This window comes from Polistes canadensis, unplaced genomic scaffold, assembly GCF_001313835.1.
Source record: "Polistes canadensis isolate GaletaPanama2010 unplaced genomic scaffold, ASM131383v1 scaffold_27, whole genome shotgun sequence".
In the NCBI taxonomy this organism is placed as follows: domain Eukaryota; kingdom Metazoa; phylum Arthropoda; class Insecta; order Hymenoptera; family Vespidae; genus Polistes; species Polistes canadensis.
This window is the reverse complement of record NW_014569574.1, coordinates 409710-436459: the sequence shown is the minus strand read 5'-3', so window position 1 is coordinate 436459 and position 26750 is coordinate 409710. Positions and strand designations below refer to the sequence as shown.

Sequence of the window (26750 nt, the reverse complement as noted above, 5' to 3'; positions counted from 1 at the left end):
CATTTTATTTAATATATTTAATTAATATTTTCTTATATCATTTTTTAGAATTTGTTTAATCAAAGTCGTATTCATGGATGTCCGAATTGTACGATGAGCCCACAGAGGCCCACAAAACGCGAACAATTGGAAAACTAAAATCAATTAATTTCTTTCAAATTATTATTATATAAATTAAAATTTATAAGTATAAATATTTTTGCATATTTAATTTAATTACTTAATTAACAATATAATCTCTCTTTTTTTTAAATTTTCATAAATTTTATTAACTTTCAACTGCTAGGAAAAAATGTAGTAGCGAACCTACAAATATTCAATTATGTTTATATTTATTGAATAACCAGTATTGTTTACTATTAATAAAACTAATGGTAATCAAGTTACTGAATACTTTAAAAAAAGCTACGAAATTCCACATTGAGGTCCTTGAATATGCATGATATGTGCTATTATCTACACGTACAGTAAGTTTTTCTTTTTCTACTTTTTCTCTTTTAACAATAGAAGTTAGACGAAAAATAAAAGAAAAAGATAGGTATCAATGAACAATGGATGTCGTCACATTCGCTAAAACACCATCGAAAATATACGTGTCGCTTACTTACTGTCTTTTAGAGAATCATGACTAAGTTTTAATCGGAAAGTTAATATTGTATACCTTGTAAACGTAATTATCTATTCAATTCGCATAGATATTTGACAACAGTAACGATGCCGATCAGACGATTATCCTGATGACTCATCGTTTGTTATGAAAACTATTGACTCTTATTATGTTAAATCCTTTGATCTCGTTAATAAAAACAGAACTAAGACGATTAGAAAAATGTCGAACAATATTGTTCGTTTTAAATAATAAAGTTTAGAAGTTTATGGGAATTACTCTCATAGGATAAATGTTAAATCTTTTCTGAGAGAAAAGTAGGCATATTTTGTAAGAATATGATTATTTAATACCGGTTATGAACATATTCGAGGAGTAGAATGAAGGAAATCGGGTTAACCCGGTGTTGCACCGGTTTCGAATATCGAAATGCCGGTGGAATCACAAAAGCAAGAGAAAGGAACAAAGGATATGGAATTTGTTGATCCTCCGAGACCAAGGTTGCAAACATTAATATGTTACTCGGTATCTCTTTTAAATAAATAAAAAAAAAAATATAAGTATCCTCGAGTAAGAAGTAACTTGACCGAATCGAGAAATTCGTTGAAAAATATTCATCTTTCAGCATCCGAAAATTTGCAAATCGCACTTCCTAGGTTACGTCCTGTGTGTTTTGATCGATCATCGAGATCATCGAAACAATAAATTTGATTTACCAGTTAAAAATGATCGATTTAATCGACGAACCGGTTGCATCTGACAAAATTCACGATGCAGATCGTTAAATTTCCGGTTTTATCTTTGACAACAGCTGTTTCTCTCTCTCTCTCTGTCATGAATGGTAGCACTTTAAAAGTATATTGGTACCGTAAGCGTGCTCGTACTTACCGGTGAGTAGCACGTGAGTCGCCTACCAATCTTTTAGGCCCGCCGTTTGAAGTAGGTGAAAATCAAACTTGGAAATCGAACAATCCAAGGATGCGTCCTCGAGAATTTCAAATGCAGCCTTCCAAATTTACTCTTCTTTCGATCCTCTTTCCTATCGGTTAATCAAAGTTTTATTTCTAAATATAATCGTACAAAATGATTATTATAATCGAAGAAAAAAAGAAATAGGATGGACAAATGAAATACAATGTAAGTGCAAATAAACACGTAAACGAGTACGATCAAATTTCAGATCAAATATAATAATCCGAATATAAAATTCATATATATGACTAATTAAAATTTAATTACGAGTGAGTTTGTGTGATCAATTATAAACAAACGCGAATTGACAGGAATGAGTAAAGAGAACAAAAAATTAATAATAAAATGAATATGAAAAATATGATTATAGTTAGGTTGATTTTAAAAATATAAATAAGTACTCGGAATTGAAGGATAAATTTTCGAAGGAGGATGTTCGAAGACTGCAGACTGTACACAGACTGAAGTGGTCTCGATGGTTCACGAACGGATGAACCCAGTCGAATGCGTTCGCGCGAATGAATAATATGCGCGTCGGTCTCTGCGCGGACCCTGTGACCGCCGAAAAACTTCAGTTTACCACCACCCTGAAAAATTAAAGACGAAGGTGTGGTTCCGAAGGTATACACACAAGAAGATTGTTGCTACTGATTCGAGAAAGAAATAGAATTCAATTTCAAGTAGGAGGAGGAGGAGGAAGAGGTGGAGGAGGACTTGCATTTCTTCTTTTTTCTTGTCTTCTTTTATTTTGTTTGTTTTTCTTCTCACGAGTTTTTAAATCGTTCGATCGATCTACTTTCCCTGAAATCATACTAGTATACTGTTATTATCGTATTAAACAAGGTTTCGTAAGAAATAAATTTAATGGTTTACTATATAAAAAAGGAAACAATCATTCATGGAATATATGACAGAAACAAATTATAAATTATCCTTGAAAGAAGAGTGGAGAATTGGGTAGACATTTTTTTTTTTTGTTTTTATTAAAAATCTCTACCTCTTCGATGTTAATTTAAAATTTAATGAAATTTAAATAAAAGAAATTTCGTTGATTGATACCGCTATGAAAGCTTCTACGAAACCAAATATGGAAGGAGACGCGTCCGGTGCATTCGTTGTTATATACTACATAGATACATACATATGTACATACATAAATACATAACTTTAAACGAACAATCAGTGGATGACAAATGGTTTCTCGCTAAGAGGAACGATGCTCGATAAATTGACTTTTGCATCGAAAAGGTGTCAAGAGCGTAGTAAATATTGTTATGCCTACTTATGATAATTGAAATTTACGTCTTACGAATACGATTCTTTTGGAACCTGGACAGAAAACAGAGGAGTGATGTATGGCTTATTGAAGGAGTCAACAAAATCGTTAATACCTTTTTCAATATATTCCAATGAATCTTATTTATTGTATTCTTTTCTTCTCTGTCAGTGACTTCGTCAAATTTATCTGCAACTAATTATAATCATTAAAATACATACACACAATTAAAATAAATTTTTGTCATCAACTATTTTTCATAACATTTGAAACAATTTTTTTGTTTATTCGTTGTATACAATAATTATGAAAATCAAAATATTTTAATTTTAAATCAAATCTATGATCCAATTAATTTTAATATTTTGTTTAATCCGTAGTCTATTTTTGATCTTCCGATACTCAAATTTGGAATAGGTAAGGCATGTTTTAAGAAAAAGTCCGAATTCGAACTTTCACTATCGTCGCAATAACTGGACAATCGACGAGAATGCAGCAGTAATACTTACTATTCGTGACAAGAAATTCAAACTTGCTTTTCAAAAGTGAACGAAACAAAGTGGTGAACACTTGTGTAAGGAATACGTCACACAGTTTGATTGCTTACATTTATCTATCTCTTTCTTTCTCGTAGTTACTTTCTTGAATAAATAGATATATACGTATGTATGCAATGTACATACATCTGGGTATATTCTTTATTGCAAATAAATAAATGTATCGAACATTAATGCTACGTAATATCGAAGAGAAAATATCTTCAAGTTAAAGAAATATATTATTATATTAAAGTATATAATATATTACACTAATTTATAAAAATATATAATTAACGTAATCACAAATCACATGATATAATGAATTTCTAATATATACAAAATACATAAATAATCAAAACTAAACCAAAAAATTGATAATAAATCACATATAAGCGACTAATAAGCGCAAATTTATTCAAATGCGAGGGTAATTCATTATGGCTGCCGCGATTTGATTGGACGTTGATTTATCCACGCCAATGACGCCATTTTGAATGATATTATAAGACTTACGATCGCTTTACTAATTTTTTATTAAAATTACTTAACAATAATTAAATAAATTTATCACAACAAATGATCACACTTAATTCTAATCTCTTTTAAACATAAATATTAGAAAAAGAAAAGTCTACATATATATAATATTTACAAAATACAAAATCCTCGAACACGTAAAACATTGAATTTTGATATCGATTAAGTACAAAGAACAAGCAGATAAAATTCGAAGCTGGCGCTGGCGCATTAGAGTCAACGTTTTAATAATCGTAGAGATACTCGGTGTACGTGTTCGTGAAAGATCGAGTCCTCTCGGCTTGTACAATCGGATAGTCCTCGGACTAAATCCATCAGTACGGATCCATCCCTCATTGCGATACGACCTGGAGAGTGTTAAATATTATTTCGAAAACGGTAAATCTCTTCTCTTTAATTTTCTCACTTGAGAAATATAAATTATTGGAATTCGAAGATCTGCAGAGAACAACTGATAAGGAATGCTCGTTAACAAGTGGCAGTCTGTTCATCCTCTAGCACGCTGTTTCCTTCTCAGCGGTAATTATTATCAATTAATTGTCTATCTTCTCTTTAAATCTATAAAACTTTCCCCCTTTTTGTGTCATCTGTATTTGGTCGATCAAACTTATAAAAAATATATAATTTTTATAATATATTTCTTTGATTTATAATATGAGGATGTGTGATCAGAAAAATTAATTTCAAATTCTATTGGAAAATTTTGAACATTTTTGTATTAAATATTTCATGAAAATTATCTACAAAGTAACTGATAAATATAGTATTGTGTGAATGACGATTGAACAATTAATAATCTTAATTTTTCTTATCAAAAGATACAACTTTAGTTCCGTGAAAACTTGACCTACTCAAAGGCTTTCCGGTGTAGGTTTCGATCGATCGAATACACATCCTTCAAGAATTTTCGCGTCAATTTCAAATATATATTGCAAACGTAAATAGAAAATGAATCGTTTATCGTGAGATTTCGAAATAAAAAAAATAACAAGAGTGATCATATGAAAACATAAGATTAGAATCCAAACAATCAGTACGTCATAAAACTTTTCTCCCTCTTTTACTCAATTATCTTATAATAATTAAAAGATAATACACTCGAACGAAAAGAAAATAATTCCTATGATGATTAAACTATTAGCACTCTTGATTATCAATTGATAAACGTAATTACTTTTAGTTGCAATGTAAACAAGTATAAATATTTTGTGTATCATATTCGCGAGGGTATTTGTAATATCTCGAGAATCTCTTAGATCACTTTTATCTTATCTGAGACTTTCGTTATGAAAATTTCCTACAAATTGTCTCAATGTGATCAATGAACGATAATAAACTTTTCTTTCAATCGTACGAGAAATAACGTATTTCGAAATATTCAAACACCAAATATTTAAGTTTTATAAATATTTTCTTGTATACTAACTCGATCTATTAACATTATCGTTCTATAACATTTGATATATTCTCTCGCATAATAATAATAATAATATTAATATATAAACTTTTGTCGAATATATTTAAATAAATATTAATGTACAATTATGTTTAATGTTCTCAAATTTAGGAGACAAAAAATAATTTAATGTTTCAATTTAAATCAATTTAGTGAGAGATTATTTTTATTAATTTGAGATTATAGTTAAAACATATATCTTATTTATAACATATAGTATAAAAGCTATAATGCTTAGATAGTTGAAGCAATTGCTTTTAACTGGCATTAATAAAAGTAATCGTTTGGTCGGTCGAACAAATGCTCTCGAATGATATGATTAAAATCGACCTGAGTCCTCTCTATCTCACTGAATATATTTACGTGATATTGTATCTCATCGAGCTTTGAATTCGATCGATAAGAATGTAAACTCGAAAAACCAAGATATTGATCTTGATTTTATTATTTACCAGGTCAAAACTTCTCAATCTTTTAATCACCCAACCAAGCAAATTTGTATTTAATGATACTGTAACTTCAATATTTTTAATATACAATTATTTTAAAACTTGATAGAGATTGAAGACATTAAGATTGTATATCTTACAATTAATAATACAGTTATTACCGTGGTATATTTTTGGAAATGATTGAAGAGGATTTTTTTTTTTGTTATTATTACAGGCCAGAGGACCCATTGGAAAAGATGTTTGACTGGATCAGCATTGAGAGAACCAAAAGAACCGGTAGTTACGACAGAAATACCTGGACCACGTTCGCGAAGTTTGCTTCAGGAATTAAATTCGATGCAGGTATTTATACAAAAATGATCTTTAATAAATTAATATAAAATTTGTATAAAGATTTTTTTTTATCTTTCATATAACGTAACATAATAATAATAATAATAATAATAATAAAATTGACGAAGTAATTTTAATATCAAATTTGTTATTTCACAGCAAGCGTCCTCGGTCCAATTTTTTGCGGATTATGATAAATCTTCTGGCAATTTCATAACGGACGTAGATGGGAACACATTGTTGGACGTTTACATGCAAATTTCGTCGATACCTTTAGGCTACAATCATCCAGCTATGTTGAATGCTCTCACTGATCCGATAAATCAAGTAAGTAAAAAACGAAAAGAAAAAAAAAGAAAATAATAAAATTGTTGGATAGTTTAATGGAAGATTTGTAAATAATTTGTTATAGAAAGTTATAGTCAACAGGCCTGCGTTAGGTGTATTCCCAGGAAAAGAATGGCCTAGCAGATTGAAAAAAATTTTTCTTAGGAAAGAGGTAAACGATTAATGAATGAATCAATGAAATTGAATAATTAATGACACACGAGAACGAAATAAAACAAAGATTTGAAAATGTAGATCGCTCCCCCAGGATTAACACAAATTACGACAATGATGTGTGGTTCCTGTTCAAACGAGAATGCTTTCAAAAATATTTTCATGTGGTATGCAGAAAAAGAACGCAAAGGAGCATCTTTTACCAAAGAAGAAATGGAAACTTGTATGATGAACTTATCACCTGGTTCTCCTAAATATTCAATCATGTCTTTCAAAGGTATATGCCAAAACACACAAACAACATTTTTTGGAAAAATGAATTATAATTAAATATGATTTCATTCACTTTTAGGTGCATTCCATGGTAGAACTTTGGGCTCGTTATCAACGACGCATAGTAAATATATACACAAGATGGATATACCAGCATTTGATTGGCCAATAGCTTCGTTTCCCGAGTACAAATATCCTCTGGAAGAAAATATTCGTGAAAATAAAGAAGAGGACAAACGTTGTTTGGCCGAGGTATCGACATTTTCGATATTCTTACCAATTAAAAATTAATAAAACATAATTTTTTAATTATTGTTTGTCAATGGTAGGTCGAAGAATTAATCGAAAAATACAAGACTGAAAAGAAAATACCGGTAGCCGGTGTCATAATCGAACCAATTCAATCGGAAGGTGGTGACAACCATGCGTCTCCTGAATTCTTTCAAGAACTTCGTCGTATTACATCTAAAGTACCATTGATTTTATCCTAATCACATTACAACTAATTACTTCATGTTTTATCATCAATTTAGTATGTTTTTTTTTAGCATGAAATAGCTTTGCTCATTGACGAAGTGCAAACCGGTGGTGGACCAACCGGGAAAATGTGGTGTCACGAACACTTCAATTTAAATACGCCACCAGATTTAGTGACCTTCAGTAAGAAAATGCAATTGGGTGGCTATTTTCATCGGGAAGATTTAAAGTAGGAAATCATTATTTTCATATAACCATTTTCAATTATCCTATTTGAATTAATAATTTGTTGTTCTTATCGCAGACCAAAACAGTCCTATCGTGTGTTCAACACGTGGATGGGTGACCCAAGTAAATTGATATTACTTGAAGTAGTATTAGACACCATAATAAAAGATAATCTTTTGAAACAAGTCAACCGAGTAGGAAATTACTTGTTGAAGGAATTGAATACTCTACAAAATGAAAATTCTACGATAATCAATTCCGTTCGTGGTCGTGGAACATTTATAGCTTTTGATTGTAAAACGTCTGATAGTCGTGATGCTCTTATCAAAAGATTATTAGCTAAAGGTAACAGAGAACAATCTTTCCATTTATTTTTTTTAATAATACTTATCTTCTTTCTCGTACTGAAATGTATTTTTCCATTGTAAACAGGTATACAAACAGGTGGATGTGGTGCCAAAGCTGTAAGATTAAGACCAGCATTAACATTCACGGAATATCATGCTGATATATTTTTGGACGGTTTACGTTCAGTTTTAAAAGCTTAAAAGAATCTTATGCGAATTTATTATTCAATTCGCGTTTAATCTCACGTCTTCCATAGATTATAGTTAAATTTTTAAATAATTTGTTAAAAAAAACTTCTACAAAGTTTATCGTTGGATAATCGACATATTTTTCTATGGCAGTTTTATTATCGTATTTAATTATTATCGATATTAATAATAATAACATCAGGAATTTATTTAATCGGATATAATCAGTATTGGTCAAAAGTTTATTACAATTAATTTTTAATCCACTTAACATTTTAACGTTTTAATTTCTCATTGACTTGACGCATTTGAATCTTATTATTCATATTTTTCTTATAATTATTCTTTTTTTATTATTCGCATTTATATATGCAATGTATTCTTATTACGTTTCTATATTTGTTTTATTATTTCGCATAGAACTGATAGAAAATTGTATTTTTTATCAAACGTTCAAGTTCAAACAACACATTTTAATAACAATTTTTAATATACGATAGTACAAAACATTTGTTCCTGTAATTTTAACTTTATATATATATATCGTAATATTATTTGGCTGTATCGTTTAAAGTTAATTTATATTAAATAGTTAATAATACATTCTTAACTTACTTATATAGTTTGAATAATTATTCGATTTAAATTATGAATTTTTTCTAATTTCAATACGTAAAAAATTTTCAAAAAAATCTATCGTGCAACAGCAACATGTCTTCCAAATGACTGCCAATAAATTCTGTTAAGCATATAAAAAAACCTACGCCTATCTTTCATTTTTCTCCCAACGTGGAATTTTGAATATTCTATAAGTATAACAATTAGATCCAAAAAATTACTTTATTAGTATCTATTTATTCATTTTTTTGAGAATCTCGGCGAAATGTTCGTATTCCTGGCAATGCATTTTTTGCATCATATATGCTATAGTTTTTATCTAAAAAAAAAAGTAGATTCTAATGAATTGGTTTCAATATCTAAGTCTATAGTATTTAGAATGAAAATATCAAAAATTTAAATACCTTAACTTTAGGATCAACGGAACCATGCCGTTGAGACAAATTCCACAGATTGACAGCAATATTTGCTAAAGCTGGTTGACGTAAATCTGCTCTTATAATAAAACGATTGAAAAGTTCTAACGCGAGAATGGATTGTTTATCCAATTGATCACTGGATCCGAGATATTTCAAATGATTCAGTATTTCTTCCATTATTTTAGAACATATTTTGTTGACTTCTCCTAAAAACTTTTGATCAGATCCATAAAGTTTATCATTGGAATCGACCTAAAAAAGAATCTATTTTGTAGTTTTGTTTTCTTTTTGTATAAATATGTTTAAAACAAAAGATCGTATATGGAAAAATATAAATTACCTTGTCTATATGATAGGGATAATTCTCTTGCGTCACAGTTGAAAGAAGATCAAGTACACGTAAATATAAATATGCTTTAGTTGAGGTACTTTCGTCGCAACAACGTTGAACAGCATTGAGCAACCCTCTCATTAAATATAAAACACCATGTTCTGGACTGTCCTATTGTATTTAAAATATTTGCTTTTTATCAAAAAATTTAACTTTTATCTAATATACATATTTTTAATCTGTAAATAATAATAATAAATAAATACTAACCGGAACGACCAATAACGTGGACAGAAAATTGGATAGATACGACAATAGATATGGTTGTGAATTTTTTTGTCTCCCATCAATGTCTATAGTTTTAGGCATCTCCGGAACCAAGCTTAACGCTGCTTTGAAACAAGCATCGGCTAATAAAAACACAAGATATATATTTTAAAAATTGATAAACGAATAAAATAGGATTTAAATAAAATTGTATTTTACCTTGACCCAAACATTGGTTCAAAAGTGCTACTTGTCCTGACAACAAGTATAATTGTAAACGAATATGTACTAAAGTTAATGACGGAATGGTTATGAAACAAAACGCTGCACATGCACGTACAAAAGCTGAAGTCCTTCTAGTATGATGTCCACGAATTATTTTCCTTGTATCCACAGCTAATCTATTAACACACTAAAAATATAAAGAATTATTATAAATATACTTGAATTATTTTAAATACAAATTATTAAATATTTTGTTTACCTGTATGAGTTGTATATGAACGCTATCCAAATTAGGAAAAGCTGCTCTAGCTTCAACATAAAAGTTAAGCTGCTTTTCGAAATCCCGACCATAATCAACTCGTTGCACTAGACCACAAATCAATTGCCCTATTTGACGTTTTTCATCTTCGACGGTTAAAGCACTGCAATCATTAATTAATAGACATAAGAAATATAAATAACGAATGATACGTTGTTTATAACAAATAATACACACCTAACAGAATCGTGCATTATTCTAGCGATAAACATCAGAGCATTTATAATAATTGGATCTGTAATAGGACTGTTCTGATTGCTTAAACCTTCTATGATAGTTTTACAAACCTCGACTCTAATACTTTCTTTGTGGAACAAATCTATCAATGGCAGGAAGTTATCCTAAAATGAAATATAAATTTTATTGTGAATTTATAATAAAATTTGATGTATACAAAAAAATATTTTATTTACCATAGCCAGTAAAGATTCAAAATCCTGAGTATAAGCAACTATCTTTTCTACAACCGTTTGCAATTGCGGATAATAGTGCTCGAAGGTTCTATTTGGACTAAGACGATCGATTATTTGTCCAAGAAACATATTCAATTCGTTGACCTTGAATATATAATATAAATTATATCATATATTTAATTCTACATTTTTAACAAAAAAATTGTATGACTTACAGAAAAGTGCAGAACCGTGAATTGTATCCAAATTTCAATGCAGTGCATAAATTTGGTAGGATCTTTGAGTTCGCTGATATATTTCCATATTATTTGGAGAACAGCTTGGCAGTCCTCTTTCGGTGGAGATTCTTTTACGAGACACTCACCTAAACTTCTGTATAATAAATGCTGTGGGTATCCTATCAGATAATGAAATAAAAAAAAAGATTAATAAAATATCTATTTAATTAAAAAATAATAGTCTATTTACATTACTTGAAATGGTGTAATTTATCTCGCTCATTACCATCATCTTCACTTTCTGCTATTAAATTAACAAAATCCATAGCGCGCACAGCAATGTATACTGGTTTGAATGCTGTCAACACAGAGTTTAGCAATAAAGAACTAAAACAAACCAGAAACAATAGAAACAAATTATTAAATAGAATTAAAATAATGTAGCAACGTTAATCCTTTGACTGCAGAACATTCAGAAAGAAAACACAACAATTGCTTTGTTTGCTATAGGCAAAGATTTCGCATGGAGCGCTTATAAACGCTGTTCGCATCAATAGAGCGACTTCCATCGGACGCCTATAGGAGTTGTTAGTAATCAAAGGGTTAAAATAATAAAATAAATTAAATACCTTTTGGTCTGTTGTTTGCATCGAGAAAGAACTTCCTCTAAAAGGCTATCTGAAGCTGTTGCTACCAGGACTTGTAAAATCCAATCTAATGCAGGTAAATAAAGATTTAAATATGAATGCAAAGTCATATTTTGTTTAGCTAATTCGAGCTTTACTGATTGTCCAAACAATTGATGATATGTAAAAAGAAAATCATAAAGATTTTCTTTTGCGAATTCGAAATCTGAGGTTTTGTTTAATGCAAGTCCAACTCTGCATAAATAACATCTAGCATAGACAGCTATCAAGGGATTCCCAATTCCTCTTATCATTCGAGTTATGCGTAACAGAGCTGTATGAAATTCACTGAAAGTAAAATATAGCTGATTTTAATATCATATTACTTAAAATGATTACTATGATAAATATTAGTAAATCATTTTACCTCGTTGTTAAAAAGCTATAAGATTTTATTATTGCCATTTCTACGTAAAGTCTTGGAACTAATTCTCTTATTGATGCTATTTTATAAAACCAATTACGACACGTTTCTTTTGCATTTTCCGGAACCATACTTGGCGTAAAATTATCGGGCAAGCTTGTAGGTACTTTACTTCCTGGTCTATAAAATTATAATTAAAAAATACATGATAAACTGAATTTAATTCTAACAAAATGGAATAAATAGTAAAACTAACTTAAAATATTCAGCTTTGACCTTCAATCTTTCATAAACAAGTTTACCAAAAATATCTAAAATATCTGTGATCAAGACAAATTTGCTAGGATAAAAAGCCATTACAGATGTATCCACTAATAATTTAGCACACTGAAAAAAATCAAATTTAATTTTAATCTTCCAGTGTAATTTTCATTAAAATAATATCTAAAAAAATAAAAAATCGTACTTGAATCGCAATTTTCAATGCTTTAACCCTTTGATCGGAATGCCATGCTTGTACTAATTCATTATTTAATTGTTCGATCCTAGCAGTGTACTCCTGCTGCGACAAATCTAACATTTGTCTAACTGATCCTTCTTCAAAATCATCCAGTTGTTCTAATCTTGTTCGTACTTTATCAACCATTGTTCCACTTGGTTGTACTTTGACCAGAACTAAAATAATTAAATTGTAAATACCGCAGTATTAAAAAATCTGATACAAGTTACAAGATGAATGGTAAATGTGTACCTTTTTCTCCTCCTGACAAAAAACTAGTAACGATCGATAATTTTTCCGATGTAGTATATTTACTTAAAATAGCATTGCGTCTAGCCAACCATGGCTCGACTAATTCATCCGTAGTATCTCTAGGCTTTTTACCAGGAACTGCTGTAACGCAAGAGTAATCCCACTGCAATGAAAATTAATTAATTAAATCTTTCTATTCATTTTATAACAAATGATCATACAAATTACCTCATCCGCAGCCATTTTAGATAAAGGATCTAACTCTTCTCGTGCAAATTGGGTGAGTGGATCCGAACCATCCAAAGTAGAATGGCTCATTAACGGATCCATAGACAAATTTGTTGGTAAAGGTGTATGAGTTGGTGTTGGTGTTCCCGTTGAAGAACCAGTGCTTGTACTTCGTAATACATTTCTTCTGACTCCGCTACGTCCATTGATTAACTACAACAAATTAATTTCATAAAAATGTTGTTATAATAAAATATTTGTTATTTAAATATCTTACGGTAACTGTAACTGGTTTTAGAGGATGTTCAGTTACTTCTTCTAGTCGAGCATATTTTACAGATCCATAATCTACTGGTTTCGCTACCCTACAATAAATATATGACAAATTTAATTATAAAAAAATGAAATGTAATATAAAATAAAAAGATTTGATAAATTTTTAGTAAATACAAACCATTCTATTTCCATTGTGCTCTCTGTTCATTTATATATCCTACTTTGATATAAAAAGTGAATAATAATCTTGATTGAAATGTGTTACACGCACAATTAATTATAATTCAAATTTGAGTGATGTTTTTACAACATTAAATAATAATAATAACAATATTTGAAACAGCAACAATTAATAATTGTTTCTGTCCAGTACATTGATGTATATAAATTGTTCAGTAATTAGGAAATGTACAAAATTCATTGGTGATAAACGAGTGACATTACTAGAAGATAAAATTATCTTATCACCCATATAAATAACTTTTTCATGTATCATTATCTATATTCGTAACTTTAAATAATTACATCAAATATCATATTATTTTACAATAAATTAATCAAAAAAATATAATAAACTACTATATTTTACCAATCAAATACAATGACAGCTGAAGTACGCATGATATACAAATGCTACTGCAGTGATATCTACTGTCAAAGGTTGAAATTGAAAAAATGCGGGAGTCAGGACGTAAAACCAGTCGGTAAATTAAATGAAACATTTTCCATTTGTGTCTGAAAATAATTTATATTATTAGTATTGACAAAGAGAATTATTTGTTATCAAATTCACACATTCAAAGATACTAATCGTTAATTTTTAATAAATATTCTAATTCGAAACCGATAATTTTCGGTGGTGGGGATAATTTCTAGATGAAAACTTAAGATATTTTTGAGATACAAAGCGAAATTTTTTTTTTAAAACGAATAAAAATTTTCCTAATATATTTATTAATTGTACAGTTAAAAAAATAAAAATTAATAATAATTCGTTTCATAAATAATAAGAAATAATTTAAAGTAATTATTTTGTATGATAGTAAAAAATAAATGTCGGCAATTTCGACAAATGGCGGTTACTCCCTCCCGAATTTGACTGACTTTGATTTGACTAGTGTTAGAATTATATACATCACATATAAATATATATATATATACACACATTTAAAAAAAAAAATATATATATATATACATTACATAATATTTAAATACATAGTTGGTGATAAAAATAGTCTATTGAATAAGAAAATATTTCAGATAGAAACGTTCATCTAGGAAAAATTGAACGTTTTTGGGTGGCTAATCTGATTTAAAATACCACTATAATATTTGTACTAACAAAAAAAGACGAACTTTCCAACACCCTCTACTTCCTTGAAAGGTTCGAGCTCTGTTCGTGCTATCGGATATCTTGGGCTTGACTTGTGAAAGTCAAAAATTAGCATTTAAAATTTGTGAGATGTCAGCGATAGATGATGTTTTAGAAAGTTGGGAAGATATAGATGATCCAGGGGTAGGTTTATTACTAAGATATCTTTATAATAATATTTCCTATCTAATTAAAGATGTTTAAGTAATCATGTTAACCTATTTTGCACATAAAATCTTTCAAGTGAGAATTGTGATGCGCACTTATTGTGATCATTAAATTAATTATCGTTATGTATTATATTCACGACATAAAATTTATATATATTTGTATAAATTTATCAATGTTTTTCATATTTTATATTGTTCTGATATGATCTATCCAAATGTTTGATAAATATGGAATGAAATTGGAAAAATATTTTATCAATACTTTCACATGTCTTGCCAGTTTTATTGCTACGGTACTAAGAATCAAATGTTAACGAATAAACATATGTTAAGTAAATATGCACATATATATTTTATTTCTTATGAAACATGGATGTTTGTTGATATGATAATAATATGATATTTGTAAATATGAATATGATTATATAATATTGCAGGTTCTTGAAAAAAAATTGGATGTCCTTCAACTGGATACTGTAGAAGCATTAGAAGAAATAGAAGCTCCTAAGTATGATTGATAAATAATTTTTAATAGATGTATTTATATATATTTCATACAAATATATACATTACGTTACGTTATTTCAGTTTCAAGACTACTACTAATGATAATACCAATAGTACAAGAATGATCATTTTGGGTGAAGATGGAGTGAGATCTCAGTATGTACCGCCAAAGCCTACAGTTAAGATATTGAAAAGACCAACAAGAGATTCTCAGGGTAGCGGCGATGGTCCTATGTTAAATGAAGAGAAACCGAAACAACCAATAAAATCACTGAAACAGGTATGTGTAAAAATGAAAATATATATCCACTCATAGAGAGAAGATTAATTCAAATATAATTTAACAAATTAGAGAGAACAAGAGTATGCAGAGGCGAGAAGAAGAATATTAGGAGAAGAAAAAAGTCCAGAAGAAAAATTAATTCAAGAAATAAATAAAATTCAACCAAAGTTTTCGATACCGGGTGGAAGTAGTTCTCTTCCTAATAATGTCACTCGTATGCCTATCGGTCCAGATGGAACTCAGGGATTTAATGTACGCAGGTAGCATGTCTTCCAGGGATCAGCCCTTATCACCTATCTTTTTACTCTCCTTCCTTCTTCTTGGCATGGGAAAGAGAGGCGGCTATGAGGCCGACAGCAGAGAACAGCTTTGTGTTCCTGACCAACTGCAAGAATTTAACTCTATTGGTCTTAAGCGTAACACATCGAGAGCTGTGCCCTGCAGGTCATTACATAGAGATCGCGCACGTCGATCCCCAAGATTATATTCTATCGGTGAAGATGCGTAACTGTAACAGTGATAATATTCATTGCCGAAAATTAATATTATGATTTGTTAATGTTTGCTATATTTTAAAGAATCCTATTTGGAAAGAAATAAGAAAAAAGAAACGGGATTCAAAGAAAAGATTTTAAAAAAGACCCCAAAAAAAAAAGAGAGAGATTATAAAAATTGAAATTAAATGAATAATTCTGACATATATGCTAGACGGAAATAAAAAAAGAACAGATAAAAACGAAGTTTAACATGCTATCAAATTATATTTTACTCTCCAGCCTTGTAATAATTCTTAAATATTATAATTGACCTATAATAGTAACAGAGAGTTACCTACACGTTATTTTCGTAGTTATTTCTGTAGATAGCTGTACGTAGGTGTAAAATAAACATTCTTATGTTGACGACGAACTAATATTATCTTAAATATTGTTTATATAACTATCGAATTGTAATCGTAAATTGTTTATATATAAAATAATTCAACGAGAATTGTTCAGCATCGAATTTCTATACTATTACCCTCCCTAATAATATTTGTAAGTAATTCATAAGTATACTGAATATATATAATATATGAATATATGAAATAACGTGGGATGCAATTGTTTAAAAATTCGATATACAAAAAAGAACTAATCGATCATCATTTATTGTTCCCCAATAATATTATCTGCGACATCTTCATATATGTAATAACAATAAAATTATGTTCATTTAGCAAACAAATATCTCAACATTGTTTGGTATAAATTGATATTAATGCTGGGAATAATACAAGGATTCTTATTGTTTGGTAGAATTGATGGCGCTGTAAATTGTATGATAAAAACATGTGCATACAATAGTTTAGATAAGTTTAAATTTACAATGTTGGCAACATTTGAGTGTATAGAAATCACGCTAGACATATTATAGTATATCATGGCGCATGTCAAATCGTGCGTCTGCTATCGGTTCCTCGGTCACCCGTCGTACGAAAGGGTGTTTTAACAATTTTGAAATGAAACATAGAAATTCGTTGCAACAATAAATATTTCTTCAATATAAATTCAAAAGATTTCTATTCGTCTGAAATTATATGAAAAATATGGCTGAATCAGCTGGACCAATCCTTCATGTCATAGTCGTTGGATTTCATCATAAAAAAGGATGTCAAGTAAGCGGATCTCTTCTGTCAAAATTAATAACCTTTATTTGATAGGTTTTAAAAAACCTTATTGATAATTCCCAATCCGTTCATTTTTAAGATTATTCCTTGTTAATATAAATTATGTTATTTTGACGATAATTACAGTGGCAAAGTTAATGTTGTGTCCGGTTTGAAAATTATAAATTAAAATTTATGTAAATTATATACACACATACATATTGTTTATTGACCTGTATTTTAATATTTTTTAAACGCATAGGTCGAATACTCTTTTCCACCGTTGGTACCAGGTGCACCAAATGAGTGTCCACTTGGTTGGAAGTACTTACCAACTTTAGCATTACCTGATGGATCTCATAATTATGATGAAGATACTGTTTATTTTCACTTGCCTAGTCTCAATGACCCTAAACGTACCATTTATGGTATCTCTTGTTTTAGACAAATTCCTGTAGAGGTAATTATAATCTAAAGATCTGTATTTAATATGAGAACTATGCATAGAATATAAATAAATATGTTCACAGAAATTAAAGAATCGAACTTCAGATATAACTAGAGGAACAGTACAAAAGTCAGTTTGCGTGTTAAGTACTTTGCCACTTTATGGTCATATTCAAGTGAAGATGGCATTAATAACGCATGCATATTTCGAGGAAGGAGATTTTAGTAAAGTATCGTTGTTAGAAGACACTTATCGTCATCTTAATTCATGTATGAGTGGCGAAAGTCAAATACCGCCTCAAGTATTTGTTGGTAACCATCTATTGAAATTTATTTTCGCGCATATTAACTAAATTGTACATTTATATATTTAAATGACAATATTACTTGTAGGTCTATCCGCCAGAGATTTTATATTACAATTTCGCCATAAAGTACTACTTTTATTTAAATTACTTTTACTGGAAAAAAGAGTAGTCTTTTATCAATCACCTGTACAGCCATTATGTGCCACAATATTAACTTTACTTTCATTATATCCCGGCATGATTGAACATGGTCTTCAACAAGCAGCTTGTGTCAGGTATTTTAAATGAATTCATATACTTGATATACAATTTGTACTTCTATTACAATTTTTTGTTCTAATAGACCATCCAGACCTATGTCTCCCATACCAACTTTTGATGATGAAGAAATTGCATTAAATAGTATCGATTCTAATTTAACTACCACAAATATTATAAAGGAGAACATATCAGATCTTACTCATATTAACGATAACTCTAATAGAAATTCCTTATGTATAAATGATAATAAAACTATTGAAACTATGGAAGGAAAATGTCTGGACGCGTTTGGTAATATGACCATACAAAAAAATAATAACGAAAATTTAAATGAAAAAATTATCGATGTAGTAGAATCTGCACAAGAGTGTACTGAAAGTTATGAAGAAAATAATTCTAAGTACTCGCCAAAAGGAAATGACAATGTACACAGAGTTCATAGTGTTAATACGATTACTTTAGGCATGGGTGATGCCGATAATAGTTTGCCACGCGATACGAGTAATGATGCATTATCTGATGCAAGATTGACCAACAATATAACTCAAATAGCGCATATAAATCCAGAACAATGTGGAATGCCATTGAGTTTATTTACAAAGGTACAGATAACAATTTGTATTTAAAAAGTCAATTAAAGTCGGCATATAGTTTGTTTAATTGCAGAATAACTTGTAATGAAATTCGTTTTTTATTTTCAAGGGATACCTTTGTCTACCATATTTATCTTTACCATATTTAGATCTCTTAGGAGATATTAATGTTAGAGGATACGTAGTTGGAGCGACGAACGTTTTATTTAAACAAAAAAAACAATTGATCGATGTTTTAATCGAGGTGAGTCGAGAAAAATCATTTGTTTAATTAACCGTTCGATATTATTATTGGACTTTAGGTAAGAAGGTATAAAACGCGCTTAGTATTTCTTACAAAATATATAATACTGTACATATTTTAGTTCAATGTCATAATTCAGTGATAAATCCAAAAACACGTGCGATTTTATTTTGTATTATTTATGGAAGGTCGAAAACACAAGAATAGAAGCTACTGATCCAGAATTGAGAAGACAATTACATCTCACTACTGAGGATCTAAGATTTGCAGATTATATAGTTAGACATGTCTCAGAACCCCGGAAAGATATTTTCTTGGATGGAGTTGGATGGGAAGGTGGAGATGAGTGGATTAGAACTCAATTTCGAGTGTATCTTTTAAGTATGCTGCGTACTTCGATCCAGCAAGATACGCGACAGTCAGATCATTTTAATTCTACGTTCATGGCTGCTTGGCGTATGACAAATAATTACAAAATGTGGAGTAGCTTGAATAAACCGGAAATCAATAATATTGAACCTGGTCATCCTTTTGCTGGTCAATTATCCGTTCAAGATATGAAATTACGTTTCTCGCAGTAAGTTAGTCAAATAATGCAATGTTCATTAATTTTATATTATTAATTTATTTGTTACTCTTTCATTATAGTACTATGCAAAATACTGAAAGTGGTAGGAAACTCAATCAAGCAATGCTTTCAACGGGAAGAGCGGTCGCGACTACTGGAAAAGCCGTAGGTAAGATAAGTTCTTAACTTTTATCGGAAATTCTAACCAACAATATTATTTAAATAAAATATTCAATATTTTTGTAATGCAAGGTGGTGCAATTTCGCAAGCTAAGGGAGCTTTTTCTAACTGGTGGAGTACGTTAACGACAGCACAAACAATAGATGAAATGAAGACTGATAATCAAGCTTCGAATATTCATCAGACCACTCTTTCAAATACTATCGAAAAAACGCCAACTGACAATGAAGACTTAACTATTCAAGCTAATAATACAGACGTAATAACGACCGTAGATTGATAGAAGAAACTCTAAGATTACTTTATGGTTAAAAATAACAATTTTTTAAATCTGATTTATAAGAGCAGAAGCATTCTAAGATTGACGACAGACTATTTCTTCGAGGAATCTGGAAAATTCAGTAAGTACTGTGATAGGTATCAAATTTTGATTATATTATCACAGAAACAGTTCTTTTTTCTCGGTCATACATAAAAAGTTAATTCAACGAATATACGTACATACATGCATATATACATACATGCTCAAAAAATCATTATTCGTGTACAGAACACATATTCGAATCATAACATTTTTAGTAACAACGGACGTAATGTTTATAAAAAAAAAATAAGGAAATGCTTTAGTATATAAAAGTGTAGACGTATTTCTGATCATAAACTTTTTCCGATAGCATGTATAATTCACACCGTAGATACATGTTTGTTTCGTAAATTAGCTCGCAGTAAAGAAAAAAAACAAACCATGAACCTTATTATGTACATTTGTTTATGTATGATATAAATCTAACTTCTTCAAACATAGAAAGTAAATATAAAATACTTAGAATCATTGTTAAATACATCTTTTTTGATTTATATATAAATCTCACTTGAAAAGTACCTGTATCGTTATATTTTGTATATAAAACGTGAGAGACGAGTTTTTAGATATATTCGTTCGAAAAATATTCATTTACAAGATGTAATATTAATCCGTCGATTGAAATATTTTTTTTTTTTATATATTACTATTTTACAATATATCATTTTTCATTTTATTTTGCCAAAACAAACAAACAAAGAAGAAAAGAAAGAAAAAAATAATTTTATTTTTCCTTTATACTTTCAATCGAAAACACTGAATAATTGTGATGTTTATTTTAAGTAAATACGTTGAGTTATAAGAGAGATATATATATGTGTATAGATTATTTTAAAATTTACATTTATATTTAAATAACGTAAAACCATTGTGATCCTTAAGTATTTTTTAATTTATTTATTTTTAAATTAATGTTAATCAAATATAAATGTAGTTTACGTGTATACTATGATCTTTATATATAGAAAACATTAACACGTTGATCGCCACGTAACCCAAATCCTGGGTTGCAACTATGTTTCCATACGGGGGGAAGGAAACACCACCTAATCGGCTGATGTTTTTATTTATTCAATTTTAATACATATTTTCAAGTAATTTGCAATTTTCCTTGTAACATGATCTTAACAAATGAGTACGTTTATAAGTAAAATAATATTATTTTTTTTTAAATTATATATGAATCGAACAGACGACAAATGTTGGATTTTCGTTGAAATGTTGAAACGTGCAGATGTTTATGAGGGATTTTATGATCAAAAGCTTTATATGATTGTTGATACTGTGGGGGAGTCTAAAAGAAGAAGAAAAAAGAGAAAACGGTATTTCAGATAAGCACTCTACGCATGTTTTAGGTATATCCCTTCAGTTTATCGCTCTTTTCTTGTGTTCGGACAATAACAAGGTGTAAGTCCAGCTGATTCAAAAACCAGAAATTAACCCTTTGCACTTGAGGCCGTTTTCGCTCGGATAAATCAGCAACTCGAGATATTTTGCGACATATCTGATGAATTGTTTACTTCTTATTTAGAATTATCACACGTACAAATTAATATATAAAACTTTTATATTTTAACATTTTATCTATTTTTAGATGTTTAAAAAGAAATTTTCGTAAATATTAGTCTCTTTACTTTTGTTTAGTATGATATTTTTTAAAGCAATTGCCGAGTTGCATCTTCTTGTCTAAAAAAAATATAAAAATTTGTTTTTTAACATATGATGTCTCTGAGCACCTGGAATTTATTCCAACAATATTGTGTAAAGATGCAATAATATTTTTTTTGATACAGGAGGGTCGGGTCTTATCAATTTCTCAAAAATGCCACAAGTATAGCACGTATTCGAGTCATTTTACATTTCAGAAGGTTGTACATTGTACAACATTTCCAGTTTCAAAGAAATCAAACGAAAATGTACATCGCTGATCATGTATCGCGTCAAACCGAATGGTGATCGAGAGTCGCCGCTCGAGTAGCTGCAAGAAAATATACGGTGACCAAGAGTCGTCTACCTCTGAAGTGCAAAGGGTTAATATATAATGCATAAATCATTGATGTGAATTTTAATCTCTAGGTAAAACACCCTTGATCTACGTATAGCGATGATCAACGTGTTAAATGTAAAGCAGTTGTTTATACGCTGCAAAATGTAAAAAAGAATTCTCATAAATAGTGCTATATATATACTTGTTTGTAACAAGTAAGACGATGACACATACACAAACACACGTATATAAATAATTATTATCGATCTTTTAATCTCCGTTTAAATAAAAAATTGTATACGATTATTGAAACATAAAAAAACAATTGCTCAGTATGAATATTCTAGTAGTTACTTTATTTCTTTATTACAAATAATTGTAACTACCTTTTTTTCTCTTCTGTATCAGTCAAACGAATTGTTGAATATTTATTGTAGCGCAATGATATATGCTTGGAATATTTTATTTTATTTTATTTTATTTTATCCATAAATAAAAATTATTTTATTTCTGATTCAATAGCAAAAAAAAGAAACATTATCTTTAATATGTTTTTAATTAAATAAGAATAGTTGCATTAAAAAAAAAAAAAAAAGAAACGTATAGGTATTACAATTTTTGATAACATTGTGTATTGACATATTTATTATAAAATGATTTAATAATTTTAGAATAATAATAATAATATGAAAATTATTAGTTAATATCATATTTAATCTTAAAAAGTGTATTGTCAATAATATAACAGTTATGCAGTTAATAACGCAAATTAAAATTATCCATTCCTTTTTTCAATGTTTATAATATTTTCTGTAAACATAAAAAAACAATATTGTAACGTTACTTCTAATTTATATACTCTTACGAAAGAATTTTACATTTTTATACATTATAAACTACTCGATATCTCTTCTTGTTTTCGAGATAAATATATCTGTTTATAGATTTCAATAAAATTTGAATGCATGTGTACATATATGAATGAGTCAATGAATTCAAATGAAGATAAATTAGCTATCGTGATAACAAATAAAACATAGCAAAAAAAAGTTGAACTTAAAAAAAGAAAATCATATTTTCTGTTCGTAAATTAAATAATAATTAAAAGATAAATATAAATTGTGTAAACTTTGATGGCAAAAATAAGATTTTTAAACAAATAAAAATATTATATCGAGGGCAAAAGAAAAATCAATTAAAAATAAAAACAAATACGCTCGCATTTCCCGCGTTTAAAAAATATGTCAAAATACGATTATGGAAGAGTACTTTAAAAAAAAAAATATGATCGTCTCTACGACAGGCAACATGACGTCACAGCGTACAAGTTCGGATAAATAAAAGCTGAGTATTGTTTTACAAATCTGCGTTACAACAGTCGTGCGACCGTTACATGCGTATTACTATTATTATTATAAACTATGATATATTCGTCGTACAGTGTTAAAATCAACTCTAATAATACTATCAGCTTGACATCGAAAGGTATGGATAATATGATATCATCTTATATTATAGTTTATCGCGTTAAATAGGTTACGTTACCAATTTTAATCGCATTCATCATTCTTACACAGCTCATGCTTTTAACATTTATCCTTTACCGTAGCCTATTCGAACGAGTTTATACTCGAAAATCATTTATCTTTCGTCTTAACATTTTTACAAGATATTCGATTTTAATCTTAACCCTTTAAATTATAAACAATATTCATTATCTAAAAACAAATATAATTCTATACAAAGAGAAGAAAAAATATTACGATTCGTGTAAAAATTTTACATGACGACCATCGTGATAGGATCATGTTTGCTTACTATGAACCTACACGTACACGATTAGATTTGTTTCAACATATCACACGAATTCTCTTATCGTATGAAACAAACAAAATAAATAAAAAAGCAAAAAACGATCGAGAAGATTAAATGGTAAGCATAGTTCTTGGATGTAACGGTGTTTTTGAATTTTTAAAATTTTTAATCTTTCTCGTACAATAAAATTTTGCGGACAGTTGGAAATTTATATGGATCTTACATATCTTCTACATCAAACAAGATGCTTTTCATTTCGTGAGAATCGCATTGGCGCATATAAAAGTCGTTCGGTTTCAAGGTCGTTATGGGCTGGTCGATAACTACGACTAACGTAATCCCTCTTTCTTCCCTCCCTCTTCAACCTCCTCCAATCCTTCTTCTTCTCCTCCTCCTCTTCTACCGCTCTTTTCAAGAAAACCAATTCGAACTTGCGCTTTTAATGCACTTTTATTTCGCAACCTCGGTTAATTATCTTATTCTACATTTTTTCTCCTTCTTTTTATTCTTTTTTTTTTCCTTCTTCCTCTTATTATTTATGCGTATACGATCTAAATTCCCTCATGTATTATACAATCAAAAAACATGAATTCGATGAATATATTGGAATACATTGTTTTGGCACGTAAAACTAGTTTACACTGTTATTAGTATAAAGTGACACGCTTCTCTACACTTTCGATTTTCCCAAGCGTAATGCATATATATGTTTATGCATATGCATATTAATTGAAATATAATTTTTTTCTCTTCTTGACATTTGGAAAAAATATTTTATAATAAGTGTAACCTAACAATAAAAGAACAATTTTGTAACGGTTTGAAATGTATTAGGTTGCTTGAAAAGTAATTTCGTTCTTTCAATGATTATTAAATGACAATTTCTTCGTATTTAAAATTTGAAGCTTTTTAAATGGTCGTGAACAGGTCAAATTTGATAAATTCAACTTCTCGGTTATTTATCGCGTTGTCATACGACGATTACCATCCATCATTGTTTTTATTTTGCTGTCATCTGCTTCAACTGAATGACCAAGACGCGGTGCATTTTTCAAATCGATATTACCTGAAGGAAATTTGGAAAAGCAATTTTGATAAATGACGTTAAATTAACACATCCTTTTTGTGAACGGTACATAATTTATTTTTTGTTCTTATTTGCATTGTATTATTACCCTTACGGTAATAAAAAAGTAAAATATGACGAAAATGCTGACTTTTCATTTTTGATGCGATGCCAAAAAAAAAATATCTCGATAAATCAAAACACAAAAAGATTCTAAATCAAGTCCAAAACATATCTTGCTAGAATGCTAAATGATTTTTAGGTTTAGGTTAGGTATCAATTTTTGTGTGAAAAACGAAATTACTTACCAAGCAACCTATTTAATTATCAAGAAAAAATATCAATATTGATTTCTCTAATATCTACCATGTCATTCTTTTGTAACTTCGAAATAACAATAATAATAATTAGACTAGATATTGTTGTCAGTATTTATTACAGTATTAATTGTTGTTATTAAATACTATACACACTATGTATACGCATGAATATATAGTATTTTAACTTTCTTGAATTGATGATAAATATCAGCAAATGTTTAAAAATCAAACTATTCCGTACAAGTTGACGCATTCGCGCATCGAGAAATGACAAGGCAAGAACAATACAGGTCGATTCAACGATAACATTCAAGGCCGATCTCTCTCTTAAATACACGAGACCGTAAGGTTGCGTTTTTCGCGTAATCGAAGCACGATGCACTCGACTTACATATGTATATGTATATATATACATAAGAAGTGTGTGTATATATATATATATATACATACTTACGTTTAGGATTATGAAAAGTGCGCACGCATAACCTGCTCAAGTCGAATCTTACCAATCCCGTTCGATCGTAGCGTCACGTGATGGCGAGCGTCGATCATTCGACCTATCGAATAAAATCGGTATCGTTTCACGCCGGGTATATAATGGCGACACGCTTCACGGCATAAATATACGATCTAATTTCATATTACGCGGGCGCGCGATTTAATATACGCGATTAAACATTATAAATAATCATTTTATTTGATAAGCTAATTCGATCAATTAATGTGACATTTTATTAGAATATATTCGAATTTATAAATGAAATAATTAAGTAATTAAAAAATTAAAAGAAAAGATGACGATGATGATAAAGAAAATTAAACATTTATTTAATTAGCATGTCGTGAATTTAGGATAAAGCTGTCAGAGAAAGGAAATGATTTCTGCGCGAGTAGTACGACTGGTTGATCAGTCGACGCGCCGAATAAACATATCGTAGCTTACCGATAATAGCCGAAGCTGTTAAAAAGATAGGAAGCAAGCAAGCGAGCGAGAAAGAAGGAGGGAGGTAGTGGGAGAAACGAGAGAGACCACGAGAGGGGTAATGCAAAAAAGAAGGAAAAGAAAGAGAAAGAAAGAGAGTCTGCCTGCAACGAGTAAAGCGACATCACTGATCTTTTGCACGGCGAATGCATGCGCGAGTGCAAAAGAAAATCGCCTTGATTTAAAGCCGGCGTGTTGTACTAAGTTGGTCGAATGTTGTCGTTATCGTGTGAACTCGAAATTAGTCGAAAGGAGGAAAAAGAGTCTTCGTCAGTTAATACCTGCGGCTGGACATTTTGTAAATAAAAGTCTAACAGTATTAGTGATAACAT

General features: G+C 29.5%; 6 protein-coding genes across 8 annotated transcripts in view; 4 read left to right on the top strand and 2 right to left on the bottom strand.

The window, feature by feature from the left end:
* The window catches only part of LOC106783873, a 9405-nt gene extending 7182 nt beyond the window's left edge, over window positions 1–2223 (bottom strand). Inside the window, exons 1-2 of the mRNA XM_014742812.1 lie at window positions 1981–2223; window positions 1496–1646 (exon numbers count right to left, since the gene is read on the bottom strand). The gene's annotated coding sequence lies outside the window, so the exon portion shown is untranslated. The remainder of the gene's footprint in view (window positions 1–1495; window positions 1647–1980) is intronic.
* A 1985-nt stretch (window positions 2224–4208) lies between these two features.
* Window positions 4209–8945, top strand: LOC106783918 (4-aminobutyrate aminotransferase, mitochondrial). The gene is made up of 11 exons (XM_014742926.1): window positions 4209–4309; window positions 4368–4450; window positions 6054–6181; window positions 6332–6499; window positions 6585–6671; window positions 6755–6950; window positions 7026–7198; window positions 7276–7416; window positions 7495–7652; window positions 7728–7996; window positions 8084–8945. Exons 2-11 carry the CDS (start codon window positions 4393–4395, stop codon window positions 8197–8199), a joined length of 1494 nt encoding a protein of 497 aa, XP_014598412.1. The 5' UTR covers window positions 4209–4309; window positions 4368–4392; the 3' UTR covers window positions 8200–8945.
* LOC106783917 (UPF0505 protein C16orf62 homolog) lies at window positions 8890–13859 on the bottom strand. The gene is made up of 18 exons (XM_014742925.1): window positions 13481–13859; window positions 13304–13391; window positions 13027–13239; window positions 12799–12961; window positions 12514–12722; window positions 12304–12434; window positions 12051–12227; window positions 11627–11971; window positions 11284–11384; window positions 10995–11176; window positions 10780–10923; window positions 10544–10707; window positions 10307–10469; window positions 10042–10234; window positions 9826–9965; window positions 9565–9726; window positions 9210–9476; window positions 8890–9124 (listed from the first exon to the last, which is right to left on the bottom strand). The coding sequence occupies exons 1-18, from the start codon at window positions 13492–13494 to the stop codon at window positions 9038–9040; spliced, it is 2943 nt and encodes a 980-aa protein (XP_014598411.1). The 5' UTR covers window positions 13495–13859; the 3' UTR covers window positions 8890–9037.
* A 680-nt stretch (window positions 13860–14539) lies between these two features.
* On the top strand, window positions 14540–16623 carry LOC106783881 (SUZ domain-containing protein 1). The gene is made up of 4 exons (XM_014742844.1): window positions 14540–14818; window positions 15282–15352; window positions 15433–15631; window positions 15704–16623. Exons 1-4 carry the CDS (start codon window positions 14765–14767, stop codon window positions 15896–15898), a joined length of 519 nt encoding a protein of 172 aa, XP_014598330.1. The 5' UTR covers window positions 14540–14764; the 3' UTR covers window positions 15899–16623.
* A 422-nt stretch (window positions 16624–17045) lies between these two features.
* Window positions 17046–20857, top strand: LOC106783880 (late secretory pathway protein AVL9 homolog). Its single transcript, XM_014742842.1, has 9 exons — window positions 17046–17291; window positions 17545–17742; window positions 17813–18041; window positions 18123–18312; window positions 18381–18900; window positions 19001–19135; window positions 19324–19712; window positions 19784–19872; window positions 19956–20857. The coding sequence occupies exons 1-9, from the start codon at window positions 17214–17216 to the stop codon at window positions 20162–20164; spliced, it is 2037 nt and encodes a 678-aa protein (XP_014598328.1). The 5' UTR covers window positions 17046–17213; the 3' UTR covers window positions 20165–20857.
* Window positions 20858–23477: 2620 nt separating this feature from the next.
* Window positions 23478–26750, top strand: part of LOC106783878 (serine/threonine-protein kinase tousled-like 2) — a 51150-nt gene continuing 47877 nt past the window's right edge. For 2 of the 3 annotated variants that reach the window (XM_014742825.1, XM_014742823.1), the window contains exon 1: window positions 26250–26716. The gene's annotated coding sequence lies outside the window, so the exon portion shown is untranslated. Of the gene's footprint in view, window positions 23721–26249; window positions 26717–26750 lie in introns of those variants that run through there. The other variant, XM_014742826.1, reaches the window with a different exon arrangement.